Source organism: Trachemys scripta, chromosome 11, assembly GCF_013100865.1.
Source record: "Trachemys scripta elegans isolate TJP31775 chromosome 11, CAS_Tse_1.0, whole genome shotgun sequence".
In the NCBI taxonomy this organism is placed as follows: domain Eukaryota; kingdom Metazoa; phylum Chordata; order Testudines; family Emydidae; genus Trachemys; species Trachemys scripta.
Window position 1 is genome coordinate 56,553,421 of NC_048308.1, and position 21,058 is coordinate 56,574,478.

The window sequence follows — 21,058 nt, forward strand, 5'->3', positions numbered from 1 at the left end:
TTCTGGATTGACAACCCAGAGACTCTCGTCCTCTGTTTAGCAAATGAACCAGCAAAGCGCAGGCATCAGCTGTGCAAGTCTCCCCTGGTTGGCCTCCCAACACCTCCCTACCCTGAGCAGACAGGAACACCACAATGGAGGAGGTTACTCATCTTGTTAAAAGTTTCAGTCCTTGGCCTCTTTGTGAGGCTGGCAAAAGGGTGAAAAAATGGTTTGTGGTAGTGTATCTTTGTAATGTGACCACATCTCTAGGAACCAGACAGTAACCACCAACTCATTTTTATTGATCAGTAAACAGCCTTCAGATGGTAATGACTTTTGGACAGTAATCCCAGATTTCTCCCTCCCCATATCTGTGATATATTTGCAATGTTTAGACATCTCAGATTATGTTGCTTCAGAATCTTGGGACTGACACTACTGTGGTCCTGATCTTGAAAACAGGCAAATGTGTAACTTTTCAGCAGTGAGTAAACATCTGGAACATTCCAGGCACACTCCTGTAAGTAAAACTTCCGTGCATGCTGTATTTGCAGGACTGGAGGCTCAGCAAGGAGAAAACAGCATGTCAGGTGGAATGCTGACTAGGTACACAAGTAGTTTGCTTGTGTTCATCTGACAATGCGCATGTTCTGATGATTGACTGGTGGATTAATTACTAAGACAGGTACTCAACTGAAGGACAAAGAGGGCCCTGCTCAGGAAGCTTTAGAGGGACAGGTGTGCAGAGATGGCTTTAGGCTGACAAGGAAATAGGTTTCTTTTCCCAGCACCCAAGGGTGAAAGGGTAACACTTAAGGAAGGGAGAATTATCCATCATTAATTCAATTTGCTTCAGTCTGTCCTCCCATCCTATGACAGGTGTTCGGGACACTTAGCATTATGATGGCAATGAACAGGAAGGAGGTAAAAGAACTGCATGATCAGTCCCCTAATTATAAAAGGCCCATTCAGTCCTCCCTTCCTTCCCTAGAAGCATGAGAGTCACAAGAAGATAGGTCAGTGGTAGTAGTATGGGGGAAGGATTCTTGTTTCCAAACAGGAGACAATAAAAAACTGGAGGGAAGGACTGAGGGATGCTGGTTGATTTTCCATAAATATATGGGAGGTTGCGCCATTTTTTCCCTCTTGGCTTCCTACTACAAGTCATTCTAATGCTAAGAGTCCTTAATAGCCATTGTAGGATGAAAGAAAAAGTATGCACAAGAGTTAATTATTGCATGTAATCTGACAAGGAGACATTCACATCTGGATATTCTTTTTTTAAGGTAGATGTGAAATTTTTCATTCTCAACAAAAAGGTTTTTCAAACAGCAAAGAAGACGTACAATAAACATTGTTATCTAGATTTAACCACCACTAAATATAAATCTACTGTATTTTAGCAACATTTCATTTTTTTAAAAGCCAAATCTCCTTTTATAAGAGTACCCACCACCACAATACTCATATTTTTATATCTATCTAAAAATAAAAATAAATACATGCATGGAACAAACCACAGTGCAACCAGTGTAATGTAAAAGGCATGTTTGTACATGTTTATTATCAAATTTACATTCCGCTATGAAAAATTAAGTGCCAAAAGCAGATGAACAAAAAAGGTTCCCAGTTCCTCAAACAATGTTGTGCAACTATCCTATGCAGTGGCTAAATGGGTCTCAAACCCAAATCTTTGCTCTTTTCTATGCTGTTTGCTCTGATTAAGTAGATTTTCTTCTGCTTAAGTTAAAACATATTCCATCTCACTGCCCATGTGTGCTTTTAGTGCACAGGTTTGTATACATTTCACATCAAAGAAGTTCAGTTAGTGAAACTACAACCCTGTGGTTCTAAAGGCAGAAAATTAAATGTGTACTTTGCTTACTTGCCAAAGATATGCTCAAAACCTGAATAAGACAGACACTGAGGTTGGCAGACTGACATCGCAGGAAGCTCTCTCTGTTTCTAGGTCTTTCCTAAAAGGGATGACTAAATTCCTTTGTCTTCTCTGGTGTTTGTTCCATGCTGCAGGTTTGTGGACACAGGACCCGTTTCAACAGCAGTTATTTGTTGCTGTTGCCACTAGCTCCACCTAGCTGTCTAAGCAACCTTGAATTATATCAAGAGACCCTTTATAGAATCTTAGATAGATCATTCATGTAAATGCTTATCTCTACTGGGAGGCAGGAAACGCTAATCAATTCTTCCAACTCCACAGGAACTAAATATGCTACGAACATCATCATAAAGGCCTATGACAAAATGTTGTTTTCTAGGTTTGGCACAAACCACTGCTACATCCTTCAGGTCTAATTTTCTTTGACCATGGAATTTAGGCACAAGTATACAAAATACACCTGACGTATCCATTGATATAAATGCAAGATAAAAAAAATCTTCAGCTTCAACTGAAAACGGATAAATATCCAGCCACGATAGTGCACAAGTTCTGCTTTTATCACTTCCCTGTTTTGGACGGGTAGTTGATGAGACACTGCTCTATGGAAACGTTATTACACATTAGGCTGGGACAACTTGGTATCATTCAAATCAAAACATGTTTTTAAAAGGCTTCATTCCATATTTACATGCATTTAATTATTGTGCTTTTAAATGAACTTAAACACCAATCTGGTCTGAAAAGAAGTCTGACTCAGTTGTTTTGATTCTTCTGCTGTTAATACACAGCTATAGCAATCATGACAAAGCTAGTTAAAATACATATATATATATAAATTCTAAATTATTTAATACATGTAAAAGTCTACCTGTAAAAGTATTTATATAATAAATGTACCTAAATTGAACATTAATTTGACACAAATGCTGTTCTCTGTATACATCAGACTGTCTAATTTTCATTGCTTTGTCACCTGATATTTCCCTGCGAACTGCAAAATACATAGATGATATACCAAATGCTCCGTTCACTGGAGAACAAATACTCACCTTGTCAAGTGAGGTAAGACCCTGTGCATGGTTAAGGAAGTACAACCCAAATGCTTTAAAATAAAAATTAGGAATATTTTTTGTCGTTTAAACAGAATTAACCCATATGCATTATTTTAAATTAATAGATTCATCTTTTACAACTATGTGAGCTAACTAAGCAAACTCCCAAAGGGCAACCAATGGAGCTTTGTGAAACCCTGTGAAGTAGTTAGCACTTGGAGTGGTTACTACTATTCTTTTTTAGAAACAAGCTTTATATCAAAAAGCATCATTAAGACACCTAAAGGAGTGTAATATTAGGAAATGCCATGTTATAAATGACATAGAAAATATGACAGCTTTATAAATGGATTTTTAATCTGTTCCATTTAAAGTTTTGACAGTGCCTGCAGTGCTGCAGCGTCTAGAGCCCAAATGAGGATGGTTGTACCTCTTGCCGGTTATAACCAGTCCTATGACTGCTTCACTCCAGTGGACCCGAAGACGATGTCACCTAGAGCCCCAACTCCACAGGTCTTACAACCAAGTTTAGACATCCTAGTTAAGCATGGCTGTTAAAACATGGTTGTGGCCAAATCTGACCCTATCACTGTGTGACTGGTCAGAATGAATGGGCCCAAAGAGTATTAAAACATCTGTAAAAATGGTTCCAGTGCAGGTAAAGACCATTCAGCCAAAACATATATAGTTTTGAACTCTGGTTTGATTTTCCGTATGATTTGATCCCTTACACTGCTCATGCTGGCCTGGTCTCAGTAGATCTACCACAACTATATTTAACAACTAGGGTAAAGTATAATTGTTAATTCACTTGTAAAGAAATGTAGACTAAAAATCCTAACAATGAAAGTTCCTTGTAACTAAAATTAGGTTACAAATAAACTATTCTATTTCACAGAGGTTAAGGACTTGTTCACAATAGAATCACTTGCAGAGATCTAGCACTGATCAGTTTGGACAGGTTTTTCTTCCCTTGTAGCTACTTTATAAACCATGATATAGGAACAACTTTTTATGCTTAGTTATAGCTAAAATGCTTCTGAATCCACGGGTGATAGGCACCCAAAGACACCAATATATTTTTTCAAGAGACTTGATTTCTGTCCATTGAGTTTTCCAATGCAGTGAGTCTGCCTCCTAAGATCTTTATTACTTTCACTCAGAACAGTAAGGCTTTGACCTGCTCTCCATCAACAAAGAAGAGGCAGATTATCTTCTGACAATGACAAAACTCATTTCTATTTGATACAGTGGCCGCAAAAAACACTCACTGCTGTCTTATTTGTGCTTCAGTGCCAGAGTCTTGAACGTTAGGTTATGTACTAACCACAGTTCCAGGACAACTTTCATGGACTGTTTCCTCAGTGAAATCTGTGTAACAGAATCCTGCCTAGAATCAGAAAGTATCTTAAATATCAAATCCATTGTTTTTATATTCCGTTAAAAAGCTCCCTCAAATGTAGAGACTATCTAGCAGCCAAGAGCAGAGTCAGTCACAAAACTTCTAACATTCTGTTGTCTTCTGTTAATATGCTCCCCATTTAGATCAAATAAAAACAAACCTAGAATCAAGCATTTATGTTTTACTCCCTTTTAGAACATTAAAATGTGCCTGAGATTTTGTGTGTGTGCGCAAGCAAACCTCCTTTTATTAAAAATATATGCATAGCATGCTTTGGAAAGGTTTCTTAGCTCAAAATAAACAATTTTTCCTAGAATATAAAATCTTCTTCTGCTTAGCTCCTACTGATTGCACTTTCCTCAGTGTGCTTTCAACAGCCTTCAGAAAGTTCAGAGAGAAATGTCATTCTGTTAATACTCCACTAGCACCATTGCACTCATCCAAAATAAAAATCCTACCCCAACTCCTATTTGTACATGCAATGAGAAGTAAAAAACTTAACATACAAAATATTTTTTAAAAGAAGAGGTTCAGTTTAATTTCTAAATTGGAAATGCAAAAAAACAAAGGAATCCGAGTTGTTCCTGTGCTTGTTTTTCACTACAGAGATAGATTTGGACCAATTATTCTGGTGCAGTAAAGAACAGATTCCTTGTTCCTTTTACTATTACCTTCAGCTGTACAATCTGACTGCTAACATTTGGCAAAATAATATGATCATGGTGGAAAGGGGGAGACAGAGCTTTCTACAAGACATTTATTGCCCTAGACACATACATTTGAAAGCGGAAGATACTGACAAGCATTTGTTATTGTCTTCTTTTATTCAAGTCAGGAAGTCAGATGTCTAAAGGGTCTCAAGATTTAACTTTGGTTTCTTCTTTCCTGTGATCTCTTCCCAACTCTTTCTTCTTCCTTCCTCAACTCCATGCAAACTCTCTCTCTCACCCCATCTCCCTTTCTTTTTCCACTTTAACATGCACATTCCTTCTGCAACTTTCCATTCCACACCTGTATCAGATGTTCAGCCTTAATGTATTATTTGTTCTGCTAGAAGTCTGTTACTTGGAAACCACTTAGTCTTCCTTTAAGATACCCATTTTTGATGAGGATGTACAAAATGGAGCTCCAAGTGCCCCAATCATGACTGGAAGACTCTGATTTCTTCTTAGTCCACCCATCAGGTTGCTACCTGCATGTAAAAACACAGCTGAGTCCTGCCTCTGCAGGCCAGTTTCTGGCCCTTGATTTTTTCCCTGGTCCCCTGTCTCAGGGGGTTTGACTGCTCTGGCAATACCCAACCTCTTCAGCCTGTCCACCAGGTTCATCTTCAATTGGTCTAGGTTAGGAGGGTTATGGGATGGTTTCAGGCCACACCTTTCCTGCAAGAATGTTTCAGCTGGTCGTGATGCCAGAAAGTTTTCAGAGAGATGAGCTCGAGTCTCAAAAGGCGGAGGGGAAGAACGAGGTGAGTGTGAGGGAGAATTTGGGGGAGTGGAGGGAATGGGACGGGTTCGTAGGGGCTGTAGTATAGGCAGCTTTTCTGGCATGGGGCTATCACAAACTTTGGCAGAGATGCCTTGTTCATGCAAGAGTTTAGCCAGACTGGTGGTGGTGCTCAAGGTGGTGGAAGAGTCACTTCTGTTGGTGAGGAATTCTCCAATACTAAGCTTACAGGACATGGCTGGAGAGCTCACAGTTGTATTGCCAGTACTGTTGCCACTACTTCCAAATGATAATGGAGTGTACATGGAGCTGAAAAAAAACAAACACACACACAGGATATTATTACTGCATCTTGCTCTCTCTGGAAACTTTCCTATAACACAGGGCAAGGTAATAACAATCACTTAAAATAAGGCTTGTGCTCAAATTAAAAAAAGGAGATTAACAATTCCGTATCTGCATAGAACAAGATTCACTGCAACTTTCACAACCTCAGCCTTTATAATATTCAGAAATACAAAACATTGCTTTGCAAATCCCACACGGGGGGACACAAAACCATTAGAAAAAAAGTTAGAAGGTGCCATATTGACATATTTTGATAGGAAATGTTTTTTATAGAAAATGCAGCAAATTTTACAGGATCTTACACAACCAAATTATAGGAATAATTACAGTCCAGCACTTTCATGCGCATTAAAATCATCATGGAAGAAGAACCCTACTACTTTAAAATTTTAACAAGAGTATATTTCAGTATGGGGTGGATTGCAATGGTCATGGTATATGTTAAACTCATTTCTTTGTCAAGCCTTAATTTGGAAGAGTCTACCTTTTAAATGCCCTTGGCGCTGAAGCTAGAGATTAACACCATAAGCTAGAACTTTCCAAAGCCAATTACTATTTAGGAGTACAGACGCTCCCCAGGTTACGCAAGACCCGACTTACGCAAATCCGCACTTAGGGAAAAAGTTCTGTAAGCTAGAAATAGGAGTGTTGTTTTTTTTGCGTAATGGGCAGAGATATGTTTCCGACTTATGCAAAATTCGAGTTACGCAAGGCGTTCCAGAATGGAACGCTTGCGTAAGTCGGGGAGTGTCTGTATCTGGATACATTTGACAGAAACGTTATTACAAAAGCATACAAAATGTTTGCTCTGCTGAAAAACAAACACATTGGTGGAAGGAGGCGAAAGATCTATGCACTTGCAAACCTGATTCTTCACAGCTGCAAACTGGAGGATCTTGTAGAGCTGCCACTTCAACTGATAGGATTCATTTCACAAAGCTGAGGATTAACACTGTGCAGTACAAGTTTTTTTCTCTCTCCCATGTATCCTGTTTTTAATCCTTATCTTCCATCCCCAATGCACAGACACTGTCATCATCACCTCCCACCTGTCTCTGCAACTATAATAACTCGGTGCTTCAGGAAGCAACATCTAGTTTTAATTGGGAAGGTGAGTGCTGGTTTCTGGTGCACCCGTTTATTGGAGGGAATAGGGAGAAAGCTTCCGACGAGACTTCTGGGTAAGAGGTCAATCTCAGAACACTGAGCTCCCGTAGGATTTTACACCAGATCAGACCACTGATCCATCTAAACTCCGACCCTACCCCTCAGGAGAAAACCACCAACACACACAAGATCCAACACAAAACCAACTAATAATGCTCCTGGCAAATTAGGTAAGGTCCTATGTGATCCCAAATGCCACAGAGGGTCATCATACATCATCTATCCTGAAGTATAAAGTGTAATCACCTTCACCGTATGAATTTGGATAACTACACAGGCGGTAGGCAGCTGGATAACTACATGAAATTAGTTCGTTCTTTTTAAAAACCCAGTCATAGTATAGATCTCAAATATCTCCTGCAAGAGTGGATCCCATCAGTAGACTATATGCTGCATAAAGTTATATTTCCATTTACTGGTCTAAATTTACTTCCACAATAGGAACCAATGTGTGGTGAAATTAAAGGGGCCAGAGGTATATGTATGCAAGTGAGTGACAGAGAGAGACAGACCCATTTTCTCAATGTCTTTCGTAATTAAAACCACTAGTAAGAATATCAATCCTGAGTGCTCCTCTCTGGCCAGATACATCTATCATTCTTTTCTAGACCTGGTCCATACCTCAGGAGCAACTGCTTCCATGCAATAACTCTCTGAACGTTAACAACCATCTTACCTGGGGGTAACTTGAGTGACATCAGAGGGGTGAAGGATCCTACAGGTAGTGAAAGTGAATGTGGAGTATGTGGAGGAGAGACACTTTCCTGGATTTGAGGCTGCAATGCAGACAAAACACAGCCAATGAGGACAGAAAGTGAGAGAAAAGGACTAATTAAGGTAAGGTACCATTATTCCAGGATTTTTTGGGGGGATTTAAATAAAGACTAAAGAAGGGGAATCCCCCAAAGATAAATATGTTCAATTGAAAAGACAGTTCTATTTTAAGAGACTTTCCATTCCTCACTTTAATTTTTTTCAGTGTAAGATGAAGTGAAATTGAGACTGCTCAATATTAGAGTTTCTGCTTCTTTAGAGCGTGTATCTTGGACACTAGCAAGAGTGTTATATCTAGTGTTTTCAGTGAAGGACTGATCCTGGAATTCATTCCACACACAGATGCAGACTCCTCCCATGACACATCAAGTCTCTCTGTGTCTTGGTTTTCCCATGAGTAAAATAGGGAAGAGAAATACTTCTATACCTCACAGGTGTGGCGAGGACTAGTTGCTGTTTGTCAAGTGCTCTGAAGATGGACAGCACAATAAGTGATTATCTGATTTTTGCTGAAGTGTGCTTTAGTTAACATTGTATGACTACTGTCTTCCGGTACTTGGATTAAAAGACTCCCAACAGGTTACCTCCCCAAACAAGTATAAAATGGAGCTCTGCAAAGAAGTTTGTCTTAAAATTTCCCAGAGACAAATCCAGACTTCTTAATTCAGAAATCTCATATTTCTCAGTCTGCCAGCCGGCTATTGTATAGAAATCACTGACCAAGACATCCCTGCTGTAGGCAAGTGTATCTCCTCATACCAACATTGAGGAGAAATCACAGTGTTGAAATCAGCAATTTTATTCCTTTACCACAACCTTATTTCTCAATGAATCATTATTTTGAAACTTTATTAAATTCAGTGTTCAAAATACAGTACTTTCCCCAACTAATTTTAGTGCAGATTAAATTTCTTCCTGTCTGAATTTCTCTTTCATGCCTTCTAGCAGGAAAATGCGAGTTGCCATGGTATAATTTTAATTTTTTTATCAGTATTTTTGTTATTTTAAATAAGAAAATGTCAATTGTTTTTGATACAAGATTTGTTAAGAACATAGGGCTTTTCCTTTGACAAGTGTACTTGGTTAAGAATTCAATTTTCGGTCACATCCAAAACCAGGTTTTCCAGCAGCCGTATGCTCCATAACAGCACATGCTTAGAGGGAGAATGCCAGTGTTATATCCTGCAAAACCTTGATGTTCCTGGAGATCCCCCATCCAAGAACTGACATGACCTACCTCTACTTAGCTTTAAAAGCCGACAGGGGTAACGCACAACCTTATACAGCAATGAAAAAATAAGCATAAGGAAGCATCAAGAGTGGAGTATACACCACAGTAAGAGATGTATGAGAAGTGAAACCATAAACGACCAGGATTCTTACCAGCGAGTGGCACTGTTGCTGAAGTAACAGGTGGCAGGAAGATCCCTGCCTCTGGCTTTGGCACTGCATGTTTCCCTTCCTCCAGAAAGGATTGTTGCACTTGAAATGTTATACCTCCTTCCCCGTCTTCCTCATCTTCCTCCAAGTCAGAGATGTGATAGACGGCATCCTGAGGTAATGGTGTAAAGCCTTTTGTGACGACACCTGGCCGTGGGTCGAGGATGGTGCCTAGGTTGGGTTGAGCAAGCTGCTGCCAGTGGAACAGAGTCTGAGATCCTGATGAAGCAAAAAAAAAAAAGTGCAAGGGGATGTTTCTGTTCCATTCTACTGAATCATAAAGAGTGACCAGAATACCAAAACAATCTGACCATTGGGGCTGTCAACATGGTACATGAGAAGAATGTAGACCAAGAGATTCAGAGAATTAAACAGGAATGCCTAGTACTGAAACAAGGTTGCTCCTGCATTTGGGTCTCTTACCCTGAAATACATTGTGTTACTACCAAGCTAACAGATAATTGGCTTAAAAAAAAAAAGTCTCTTTCTCCAAGGGCTTCTGAGTACCAACCCATTCTCAGAGCAACACTGATTTAACTACCAAATACACTGATTCCACCATAAGCAAAGCACAACATTTCCTTCTGCTAGAGAGAGAAGGCAGATTATTCTCTTACCTTCGAGAGGTTTAACAATTTGTAATTTCTCTGGCAGGAGCGCGCGGAGGCAGAGAGAGCCGGCAGAGAAGTCAGTGAATTCTGACTTTGAACCCATGGACAGACAACTCTCTGTTGGTGTGCAACAGCCCCCAGCCTCTTCTTTCTGGTCAGCCAGCAAATGCATTTTACGCTCCCATTCCTCCTCAAAGAACTGCTTTTCACTCAGGTAGTTTTGCTGACGGAGGCAAAGTGTGTGCAGAGCTGTAGCTAAATCATTGTCTCCAGGGGTTCCAGGCTGGCCCAGCTTTTGGTTATCCCTTGGGGGAACATGAAATCAGAATAGGGAGTTAAGACTAAATGTTTAAAGACTAAACATTACTAAAGTAAACAGGAGCCCAGGTTGGATTTAGTTTTGGGATGAGGAAAAAAAGATGAAGTTGTTTTAAAGACTTCTATTTAATTGGTGTAGTCAGTATCACAATATCTTGCAAAGTCTCAGACTAAAAATCTGCAGGCAAATTTGTGTGGAGGCAGCATCTCACAGCTTCATTATTTAGGAACAAAGACAACCCGTGCATAAGATAACCTGTTTGCTTGCTTTTTCTCTGCAGTCACTGAATTTACTACAGAAGGATGTTTATAATTCTTTGTATTGTTTGCTTGCTAACATTATCCTCTTCCGCCTTATATGCGCCATTTAATCTCTCCCCCTTCAATCCCGATGCACAAAGCCACAGACATATATGACTTGCCAGCACAATAGGTGCGGATAGCACTAGCAGGTTTAGTATTAAATCAGGTCATCAGTGGAGGAAGCCTGGGTTCACAATATCCCATGAGGTGACATTCGGAAGTTGGAACATTTAGCAGTTAAGAGAATAAGGGAAATAGCTCTCTCTCACCAGCTTTTTCACCTTTGCAGTGTGATTGAGACTATCTCCTCGAGTTTTGATGTGAGCAACAGGATTATAGTTCAGCACCGAAACAACAAGGAGTCTGGTGGCACCTTAAAGACTAACAGATTTATTTGGGCATAAGCTTTCGTGAGTAAAAACCTCACTTCTTCGGATGCAAGCACCGAGAATGACAATTCCTATGCATGCATACAGACTGCCTACCATCAATACAAGTAACCTAAAACCACGCTAATATGCTGAGTCTCCTACTTTGAGATTTCATTGGAGCTGCTCCTCTGGTTCAGATGTGCCTTGCTCTCCACTTGTTGTAGGCCAGACTGAAAGGGCTTTGCGGTCATGATAACATTTGAACGATTAGATCCAGGGATTGATAGTAGGGCAGGAAATGAAGAAGAGCGACCACGTGTAACATTAGCAACCTTGACAGTATCAAACACCCGTTTCTGCTGAACCCTGAGAAAGAGAGAGAGAATAAATATACACAATCCCCTTTTCATCCTTATAGCAAGGAACTGACCAATGACCAATAACGTTCTCAAAAGTGTTTTGGGTAGGATACAGAAAAAAACAGTTTCAGGCAATCACAAGACTTCTACCGGGCTATACAAGTCTAGTAAACGGTAAGGAATCAGAGCCCAGAAAGAGTGCAAATTGTCTGAGTGATGAAGTTGCTGAGGGGCACGCTCTCTCCTGCTGGAATAACCACCCTGTATGGGCTTGAAAGAACAAGAGGAGGTGGCATTAATACCACGCTGGAACTTTCAAGGTCAATAAAATGTTTTAGGGTCAGACCCTGCGGTCCTTACTCCTGAGTAAAGGCTCCAGGAAAAGGCCTTCAAGATACTGGGAACTGATACCATTTCTCTTCAGTTCTAGTTTCCCTTATAGAAAATTGCTAGCGAATTTAATAGGGATGAAACCAATGTGGTAATATAGAAATTAGTTTAAAAACCTACAGAATTCGGGAATATCATCCTTTCAGTAGATTTGTTAACCATTCCAGAGAACTCAATAGGAGGAGTATACATAGTGTATTAAATACTGTACTAAATTCCATAAGATTGTTGAAAATAGACTCAACGCTAGAAAGGTGATTTTCTATTCAATTATACTGAACCTTTGTATAAAGCACAGAATACCTAGATTCACCCACTTCCAGCAATTACCTGAACCTCATTGACATGGCATTGGCACGTCTAGCAAAATGTTAAAAGAGGATGTGTGTGGGAAGGTGAAAGTTGAACTTACTTTTGCTTATCGAGAGCAGATTCTTCATCTAGAATCAGCTCCATCCGCACTGTCCCCTCAATCTCTGCTGCAAGGGAATCCTGTAGGGAACAAACCAATCAAATAAAACAAAACTGACATTCAAATGCTTTCCTCCATAAGTTTGCCAATAGACACCCAGTAAAAAACACATGTTCTGCTCCATTATTAATTAGTGTCAGTACACAGTGCCCTAAAAGACACAGATAAAGGTCAGGTGCACACTAGAAAATGTTTCCTGGCATAGCTCTACCAGCAAACTCTCCTAGTGTAGATGCTGTTTATACTAGCATAAAAGTGGTTTTGAACGTATAGCTTACATTGGTTCCCCAAGCGAAATAAGTTGCAATGGAAAAAACAGTTTTCGCAGTATAACTGCATCTATACTAGTGCTTTTGCCAATCTAAAAATATCACCAGAGAAAAATAAAATCACCTCCCTGATATTACTATATTGACAAAAGTTTCTAATGTAAACTTGGCCAAAGACACAGTTCCCCAAAAAGATTAATCTAAAAGAAACCAAAATTTACAATCAAAAATTTTCCACTGGTCATTTACAACCATGTCAAGGCTATGCATTTCTATTGCTGTTCAGTACTGCTTTCATAACAAGGAGAGGGCAGAGTAGTATATCATGAAGATAAAATCACAGCAACATAGTGCATTATAAAAGGGTGATTACTTTCAGGAACATTTTTTTTTTTAAGAGAAGCTGTCAAGCTACTAAGGCTTCACCAGCACTGGGGAAATTTACCAGCTGAACTGGGGGCACTTATTTCTTGAATTTCCCTCAAGAAAACTTCTGAAATCTGCCATGCCCCATTTGTAGCAGAACAGCCATTTAAAAGTTCAATCCATAGCATGTTTCTTTGGGGCTTCCACTGATGTAACGTGCTAACAGTCTAATCTCTAAACTATTTAGGTGTGGAGAGACTGGGTTCATAAGATACTGGTTCAAAAAATTAAAAATCTTGAAAGGCATTTGAATTTTATAGGGATCAGCATGACACAAAACTGGGATCAACTTCTGAGAAGAAAGAAGGTGCTGTAAGTGTTTGTGATAGAAGGTAAGGAAAGGGAAGTGTGGAATACACATGCAGAGTACATTTTTAAAATCTCTTTATAGTGAATAATTGGCCCAAATGTGGAGCGGTTAGAAGATCACGTCTGATCTTAGAAATCAGAAATAGAAAAGATTAGCTCATCTAATCCCTCTGACACCTGCAGGATTGTTTTCTTTGGCATTCTACTCATAAGAACAAGCAACTATAGTTTTGCCCTTGTAATTCCATGTTACTAAAGGCTGTCGATAGCATTACAGCCCTACAATGTAACAGTGTGGATACACCATGCTAAGAGAAAGCTGAAGATTCATTACCAAAGGAAACGCCCCACATGACAGGGGGCGGCAGAGATGTGCAGCAGGGCTGGCTTTGCTGCGCAGCTCCTTCACTTCTTCTTGTAATTCATGCACCAACCCGAGACATTCTGCATTCCGATCCTGTAACTCATGCAGCTGCAACAAGAAACAGTGGTCATTAATATAGCCAGCAGTCTGCAACAGAAGCAAAGACAGTACTACAATAACCAACAGAATTTACCCCAGGATAAATCTATACAGATGAATATCATTGCAATGCAGTAATTATGTGTACAAAGAACAGAACAAAGAGCATTTCCCTAAAAATTAGCAAGCCGCAATCCAGCCTAGATAACCAGAACTGTGCATATTTACTTGATATAGTCTTCATAACTGTCTGGAGCAGTAAGATCTCTCTCCATATACACCTCACCTGCTTTGAGACTCATGTGGATTGTAAACAGTCAGGATGAGTTATTAGAAGTACTCTAATTCTTTTCCTTCACTCTCTACCCACCATGAGGTTAAAAAAAAAAAAATCCTTGTTCCCCTTCCCCTCCACCTTGCTTTTCTTTTTCTCACCCTATTTCAAATGGATAAATAGAAGCCCCCAGTACCTCTCCTGTCAGCTGTCTCTGGGCATCTTTGGAAGCTTGTAGGTGAAGTTTCAGCTCCTCCTTTTCAATCACATGCTGTAGGTACAAAAAGCAAAGCAAAATAGGATATTCAGATTATTTCCTCCTTTTTTACTAAACAGAAAGTTGTTCCTCTCCAGAACATCCTCTGAAATAACCACACTCCTAAAACAGCAGCCTGTCCCTCAGCCTCTCTGTGCCCTACTGCATGCACACACCTCTTTGAGTTTATGCTGAAGATCAACAATCTGAGACAAGAGGGTTGAGATCTCTTCCTGATAGCGAATCAGCTCCTCACTCTTTCCTGATAAGTCTTCTGTCATTCTGGCAATCTGAGCATGTGTTTCCCCTAAAAACAGAGTAAAATATATATTCAGTACACAGCATTCCCTGATACACCCTTGGCAAAAGTGAACACTGTAGTCTTCAAAGACAGTGAAATTCCTAAAGAATCAATTCAGGATGTACAACAGTGGGGCCTTTGGATTGTCAATATAGTGAAAAGCACACAGGGGCCCTGAATGTCTGTGGTTAACCTCATGCCATCTGTGGTTGACCTCACCCAGTTTACCTTGCAGTAAAACCAAAGTGCCTTGTCTCCATGCATTTTTATAGCTAATGCATGTTAAGTATGCCAAGGTAAAACACACCTTATTTTTTATCACTGAAGACATAGTTCATAACTTCTACCAACTCCTTCATTAAAGGGCATAGCTCACACCCTTCAAACACTCAAATGGGTCTTTAAAACGGTGCAATAACCAATGGATGAGAAACCCAACCCTGCTCAGCCCAGGAGAGCTTGAAATAAAACATGGGGGTGATCTTTAATAACTAGAAACCAGAAAGGGGACAGAGATGCTGTTAGCCTTGTAACAGTGACATGAGGCAAGATACATTTAATTGTATATAATGATTTCTATAACCTTGGTTACATTATTCATCTTTATGACAAATTACAACAGATAGTGGGATAACAGTAAATCTATGCTGTTAAGAGATAAGTTTATGTCTAAAATTAGGGGTAAAAATAATATACTAGAAAGAGATGAAAAGATGTAAAATAGGAAAAACTTCGTAGTGTGCTTCCCCCCTTCCTTTTGTGTGTGTCATCTACGTAGACTATAAACTCTTTGGGCGCAAGATCCATTTTATGAGTTTCTGAAGTGCCTAGCACACCTTTGGATTCTATAAAGTTAAACAAGAGTTGCATCCCTCTTATTGGTGGTACAGTGAAGTGGTATGTAGGACAGAATCTAGCAACCTCCACTCACTGAGGTTACACAGCTTCCAGGAGGATATAATAAAGCAAGTAGACAATCAGATGGGCATTAATCCAGAACACTTGACTGTTATTCAAAATGAGAGCTGGCAACAGTGCAGAGTTCTTTTTAGGGATTACACAAAATAAGAATCTCACAAGATAAGCCTATCTTTCTAGTGAATATGGGAGGAGGCATAGATCAAATGAATACAGGTTAAAGTTTAAACTACCAGATTACCCAATTACCAAAGAAAGGAAATATCACTCCCAACTGCATCAGAGTGTTTACTTGCATTTGTACAAGGATAGTGAAAGTTACATATCTGCAAGTAAGTGCAAAGGAATGCAAGCATTCTTGTCGAGATTTTACTGCAAATGCAGTTGATTTTAATGCTCTATTATGCATTTATATCAGAGGGAGTTTGTATGTGTTTATGGAGCTATGAAAATTTAGAATGGGTATCCAGGCTATATATTGATCAGTTTAATACTCCCAAGAACAGGTGTCATCTACTATTCAGAATCACAGATGTGTCCTTTACACTGATATCTGGGGAGACTGAAAATCTGTCGGGCAGCTCTCATGAGCACTTAGTTCTCTTTTTTAAGAGTTCAGGTCTGCAAGAGGCATTCAATTTTTGGCAAATATCTATTTTCTTCTTTTGCACAGCTATACTTTGGTCTCCAAACCAAAGCTCCATGCCATAGTGACACAAAGAAATAAGTGCTTGTAAACAGAATCATCATTCTGAACTGGTCAAGTAGGTAGACTCGAAACACTGTTCATGGAGATTTCTGAAACTCATATCTGAACCTGGGGATAGCCAAAATATTCTAAGCACCAGGTGATCAAACACCTTTTCCCTGGTTCTACTATGAGATACAAACTTGATACTCACGGAGCTCTTTGACACAGTCACTGACCAACTCCCTCTCTTTCGCTTCATATGTAATGGTTTCTGTCTTTAGATGACAAGCCTTCAAGAAAATTAAAGAGACATTAACTTAAAAATTACACTTCCATCTGAAAACATTTCATCTGCAGAAATTATAAGTAATATGTAAGATTACTGTCAATGAAAGATTAGAGAACAAAATTTCCCCCATTTTTTTCAATTTGATTATGTTGTGCATTTGACTGTACTTTCTGCTAAGTTTATTTCACTACAGCTAGCTTCCCCTATTTGTGTGGGTTTTCAGCAACTTAAACAAAAACAAACAGAAAATGTGGGTGCGAGAACATAAAATTTGGTAGGGGAACTCAGAAGCAGATGCAGTACCTGGAACTAGACAACTTGAATTTACTGCAAATAGGTGTCCTCAAAACAGAGGAATCCTGTAGTCTGAAAACTGAATGATACGTTAGTCACACCCACAAAGGCCACAAAAGCATTGAAAAACTCTCTGGGCAAGAGACCATCTTGCTCTGTAAGTATGTACAACAGCAAGCATACAGAGATCTCCATTTTGGTTGGAGTGTCTGGGTGCCACCGGAATAAAAACAAAAATCATCAATAATTGCCTCTCTCCATCAGAGAATATTTGTTTGGAACAATTTGCTGATAATTAGTGCTGGCTTATCAGAAACCTCAGTGACTGCGTTTGAAGGTCTATTTCAGAGAAAGGAACTGCAGATAAAAACATTTCCACATAACATAATCACAATGAACTATAAATAGATCTTGGCATTTCTCATGAAATCAGGCCAACCAACAAGGAGCTCAATATGCCTGAGGATATTTACAAAAGACAAAGGAAATTATATAACAGAAAACAATAAAACAATAGAAAAGCCTCAGTTAAAAGGGCCCAGGCAAAATGGCAGGGGAAAAATTGAACCTATCTTTTAAGTGCCATATTTTTATTATAGGCTGGGCTAGTTGCACCACTTATTACTATAGTTGCCTGACACTCCCCCCATTATAAGACCATTTCCAGTTGCTTATAACTTGGCCAAATTTTAACTGTTTGGGCTGAAAATTTCAATGCCAGGTGTCTGCCTCAAGCCGATTATTTATTTATTTATTTAATAGAAAAATTTAGCCAAAATAGTCCAGCCATTTTCGAGAAGGAGGTTAGGGGAAAATACATTGTTTTGTTCCAGTTAAAAATAATTCTAGGGATCTTTCCTTTTAGAAGCTTTAGTGCCCCAGTGCTTAGGACTAGGGGCTTGAAATGTGGCAGTGGGTGGTGGTCTAGAAGACAGGAGGAGAAGACCTTTTTCCTCTCTTTCCTCCACCATAGTGCTTACAGCACGGAACCAAGATTTCAGTTCCAAAACACATGCAACTTCAGCCCTGTACTGACACAGGCTTCTTAAAAGGATCTAATATTTTAAATGGAGGGATTGGGGCAACTTGGAATTTTAAAAATCATGCTATGCAAAGATATGATGTTGGTTTAAATCCTGTAAATGTTCTCTGTCTCTCTAAACTATTCAAAGAATCACAGGGTCTCCATCTGCCAAAGGCCAGGTGTTTGACTGGGACTTTTAAAATGTGAGACACTCCACAGGAAAGGGAATCCCAGACAGCAGAAGAGACTGCTTTAAAGGAGGTGGGATTGAGTTAATTTTGGTTGCATGATTCAACATTTCTAATGTTCTCCCGTAAATTAGTCGCAATAGGTTTCTATGGCACAGAGCTAATTTGAAATCTGAAATTAATGACAACTTTCATAATGACGTTCAGTTGAGAGGTTTGTAGATAATATTGGTGATTGACAAGGGCTTAAGTACATGAAGGGGAAGTCAGATAAAGGAGAAAAATAAGGCCTGCAAGAAGACCCAGTTCCCACATGCCCCATGCCTTAAATTCTGCAACCTGACTAGGTTTTCTTGGGTGCAAAGACCCAAGCCTGTTGGGAACTACAGCCCTGGGATAAAACAAGATCCTCCGCTCAAGCTAGTGATAATAGAGCACACCAAAACAAAAGTATATAACACTTAACTAAGCATCACAAACCTAAGCAACTGCATGATCCTATTCCTGTAGGATTCCCCCATCCTCTAGTTCTACTAACCCCATGTTCATTATATTTTGTCTTAAAAATTGGGCCTTGATCCTGCAAAAATTGAATACATGTGCAAAAAATTAAGGATAAGAATATTCTCATTTAAGTCAATGGGATCACTCATATACATAAAGTGAAACGTGCACAAATCTGTGCATAACTGGGGCTTTAATCTAGAATACAGACGGACAAACAGTAACTACCGTACATAGTCAGAAGTCAGCTCAACTGTATTACCAGAAGAATACACCATCACACAATATTGGATCATACAAATCAGCAAGTCCTGCAGGCCAATGTAATTTGGGTGGGTAGTTAAATATGAACCTGCATTATATCACATACTATAGGGAATTTGGGAACAGTTGGATGTAGCAACCTTGCACACTGGCAGAGATGACCCGTGCCGGCCAATAGTGTGGGGGTGAAGTGAGGGCATCTGGCTTCTGCAGTTTTACTGAGCATGCTCAGTCCATGTGAGCATACTCAGTACAAGCCAAGCAGCATATCTGGAGGGGTACATGACTCCGCATACTGTATGTTACAGAACTTTAAAGACAACTAAGAATAAAGTGCCAAGTCTGAAGAATGCAGACCTGGGGTGGGATGGTGTATTTACAGTCCTTCTCAGGTAGAGAAGTCACTCTAGCAAGCATGGAAGCTGGTTTTTATAACACTGTCCTGCAACGTTACGTACGTGGCACATACTAAAAATGAAGCGTACCTTTGATCGGAGAGCCAGGTTCTCCTCCTCCAGTTCCCTGAGTTTGTCCTGCAAGACATCCAGCTGCAAAAGATCATGCGACAGGTTGAAAGAGTCATTGAACCGAAGTGGTGTAGAGCAGCTGGAGTCTGTCTCACTTTCCTCAGAAGCAATTGAAACAATACGAAGCAACGCATCTTTCTTCGATAGTTCATGCTGCAGCTGGTTAACCTATGTTTAAAAAGATAATTTGTTTACAAAATTAACATTGCAAAGTATTATAGTATATTATGTAGCTTTTGAATTCTTGGAACAAAACTTGGTCCAGTTTAAACTGAGGTAAAAACAACCCCAAATATTATGACAAGATTTTTATTTATTTTTATGCTGGAAATTCAGTTTTGTCTAGCTTTGAAGACTATGTTGCTATAGAGGAAGTGAAATTATGATGTCATAAGAGATTGGAACTAAGAACTTATGTAAGAAAAGCCAAGGGAACATAATTACAATGATCTCCAATATGATGAAAGCCAGAAGTTGGTGCCTAGCTAGGGAGCCCGGGATGGGCTCCAGCTTCCAGCACTGCCTGTGGGGCCTCAGGGGGGGGGAAGAGGAGAGGCAGGAGGCCAGGCCTGTCCACTTTCAAAAAAGTGGGAGGGCTATGGCCCCTTCACCCCCCGGCCTCCCCTGCTCCAGCGTCCCTGGGTCATATCTTCAAAGTTAGGTGTGTGCAACCTCGCACTTCCAAGTTCTGGCACAAATATCTGATGTGAATACACAAACTAAGTCTTTGAACATACATGTGGCCAGTTGGGAGCACACATTTGGTATCTGTATGCTGACTGTGCTTGCAGTTGTGCTCATTTCACTGAAAAATCTGGCCGTGGGATGCACTGGTCACGTCAACAAGGGGAAAATGCATAATAGCTCACCAAAAGATGGCATGTGAGATCTCTACAGAGACCCAGTAGCCCATTGGTGATCATAATAATTAATATCTATGTATGTATGTATGTATGTTTAAGGATAATTAAGGAGTTATGTATCTATTCTGAAAATTATGTTCTGAAGGTTTTAGAGTTAAGGCATGTTACCAGGTGGTGACACTTCGGACATGTTCCTTTCAGGTTGGAGCTTATCTCCACTTATCTCCCTGTCTGGTCACATGTGCCTCACAATGCAGGTCTACTTTCATACTGAGCCGCAGGCAGGAGAAAAGATTGCAAAAATCTATGAGAGGAAATTCACAGGAGAAAACAAGACAACAGGGGGTGTCCTGTTTACGACTAAAGACAAAAAATTGTTAGGCTTGAATCTGCGGGTACAAAGAAACACACAGAATCCATCACCTAGGATGCAAGCTAACAGTGTCTTTGTTTTGTGAAAGGAGGGTCACAGTCAGCCTGTCTGTAAATGCTGCAAGGATTCTGGGTGAGCAATATTCCACAAGATATGTGAGTATCTTGTTAATTAAGTCAAGGCTCTAGAATGTGAGTAATGATTTTGTTTTATAAGTGGGCTTGGTGGGATCAATTTTTATTTGTAACTTAAGTGTTGACTGATGATTTCAGAGCACACACATGAACCGACAAATATATTTCCATTGATGATGATCAAAAGATACAGACAGGCTGTCATAACTATAAAGGGAAGGGTAACAGCTCTCCTGTGTACAGTACTATAAAATCCCTCCTGGCCAGAGACTCCAAAATCCTTTTACCTGTAAAGGGTTAAGCAGCTAGGGTAACCTGGCTGACACCTGACCCAAAGGACCAATAAGGGGACAAGA

General features: G+C 39.8%; 1 protein-coding gene across 5 annotated transcripts in view; it reads right to left on the reverse strand.

The window, feature by feature from the left end:
• Positions 1-1,515: 1,515 nt before the first annotated feature.
• Positions 1,516-21,058, reverse strand: part of TRAK2 (trafficking kinesin protein 2) — a 64,847-nt gene continuing 45,304 nt past the window's right edge. For all 5 annotated transcript variants that reach the window (XM_034785335.1, XM_034785336.1, XM_034785339.1 and 2 more), the window contains 11 exons: positions 19,291-19,500; positions 16,454-16,532; positions 14,509-14,639; positions 14,273-14,347; positions 13,674-13,811; positions 12,276-12,355; positions 11,277-11,480; positions 10,129-10,427; positions 9,455-9,730; positions 7,974-8,073; positions 1,516-6,091 (listed from right to left, as the gene is read on the reverse strand). In XM_034785335.1, coding sequence (XP_034641226.1) covers positions 5,413-6,091; positions 7,974-8,073; positions 9,455-9,730; positions 10,129-10,427; positions 11,277-11,480; positions 12,276-12,355; positions 13,674-13,811; positions 14,273-14,347; positions 14,509-14,639; positions 16,454-16,532; positions 19,291-19,500 — 2,271 coding nt within the window. In that variant the 3' untranslated portion in view covers positions 1,516-5,412. The remainder of the gene's footprint in view (positions 6,092-7,973; positions 8,074-9,454; positions 9,731-10,128; positions 10,428-11,276; positions 11,481-12,275; positions 12,356-13,673; positions 13,812-14,272; positions 14,348-14,508; positions 14,640-16,453; positions 16,533-19,290; positions 19,501-21,058) is intronic.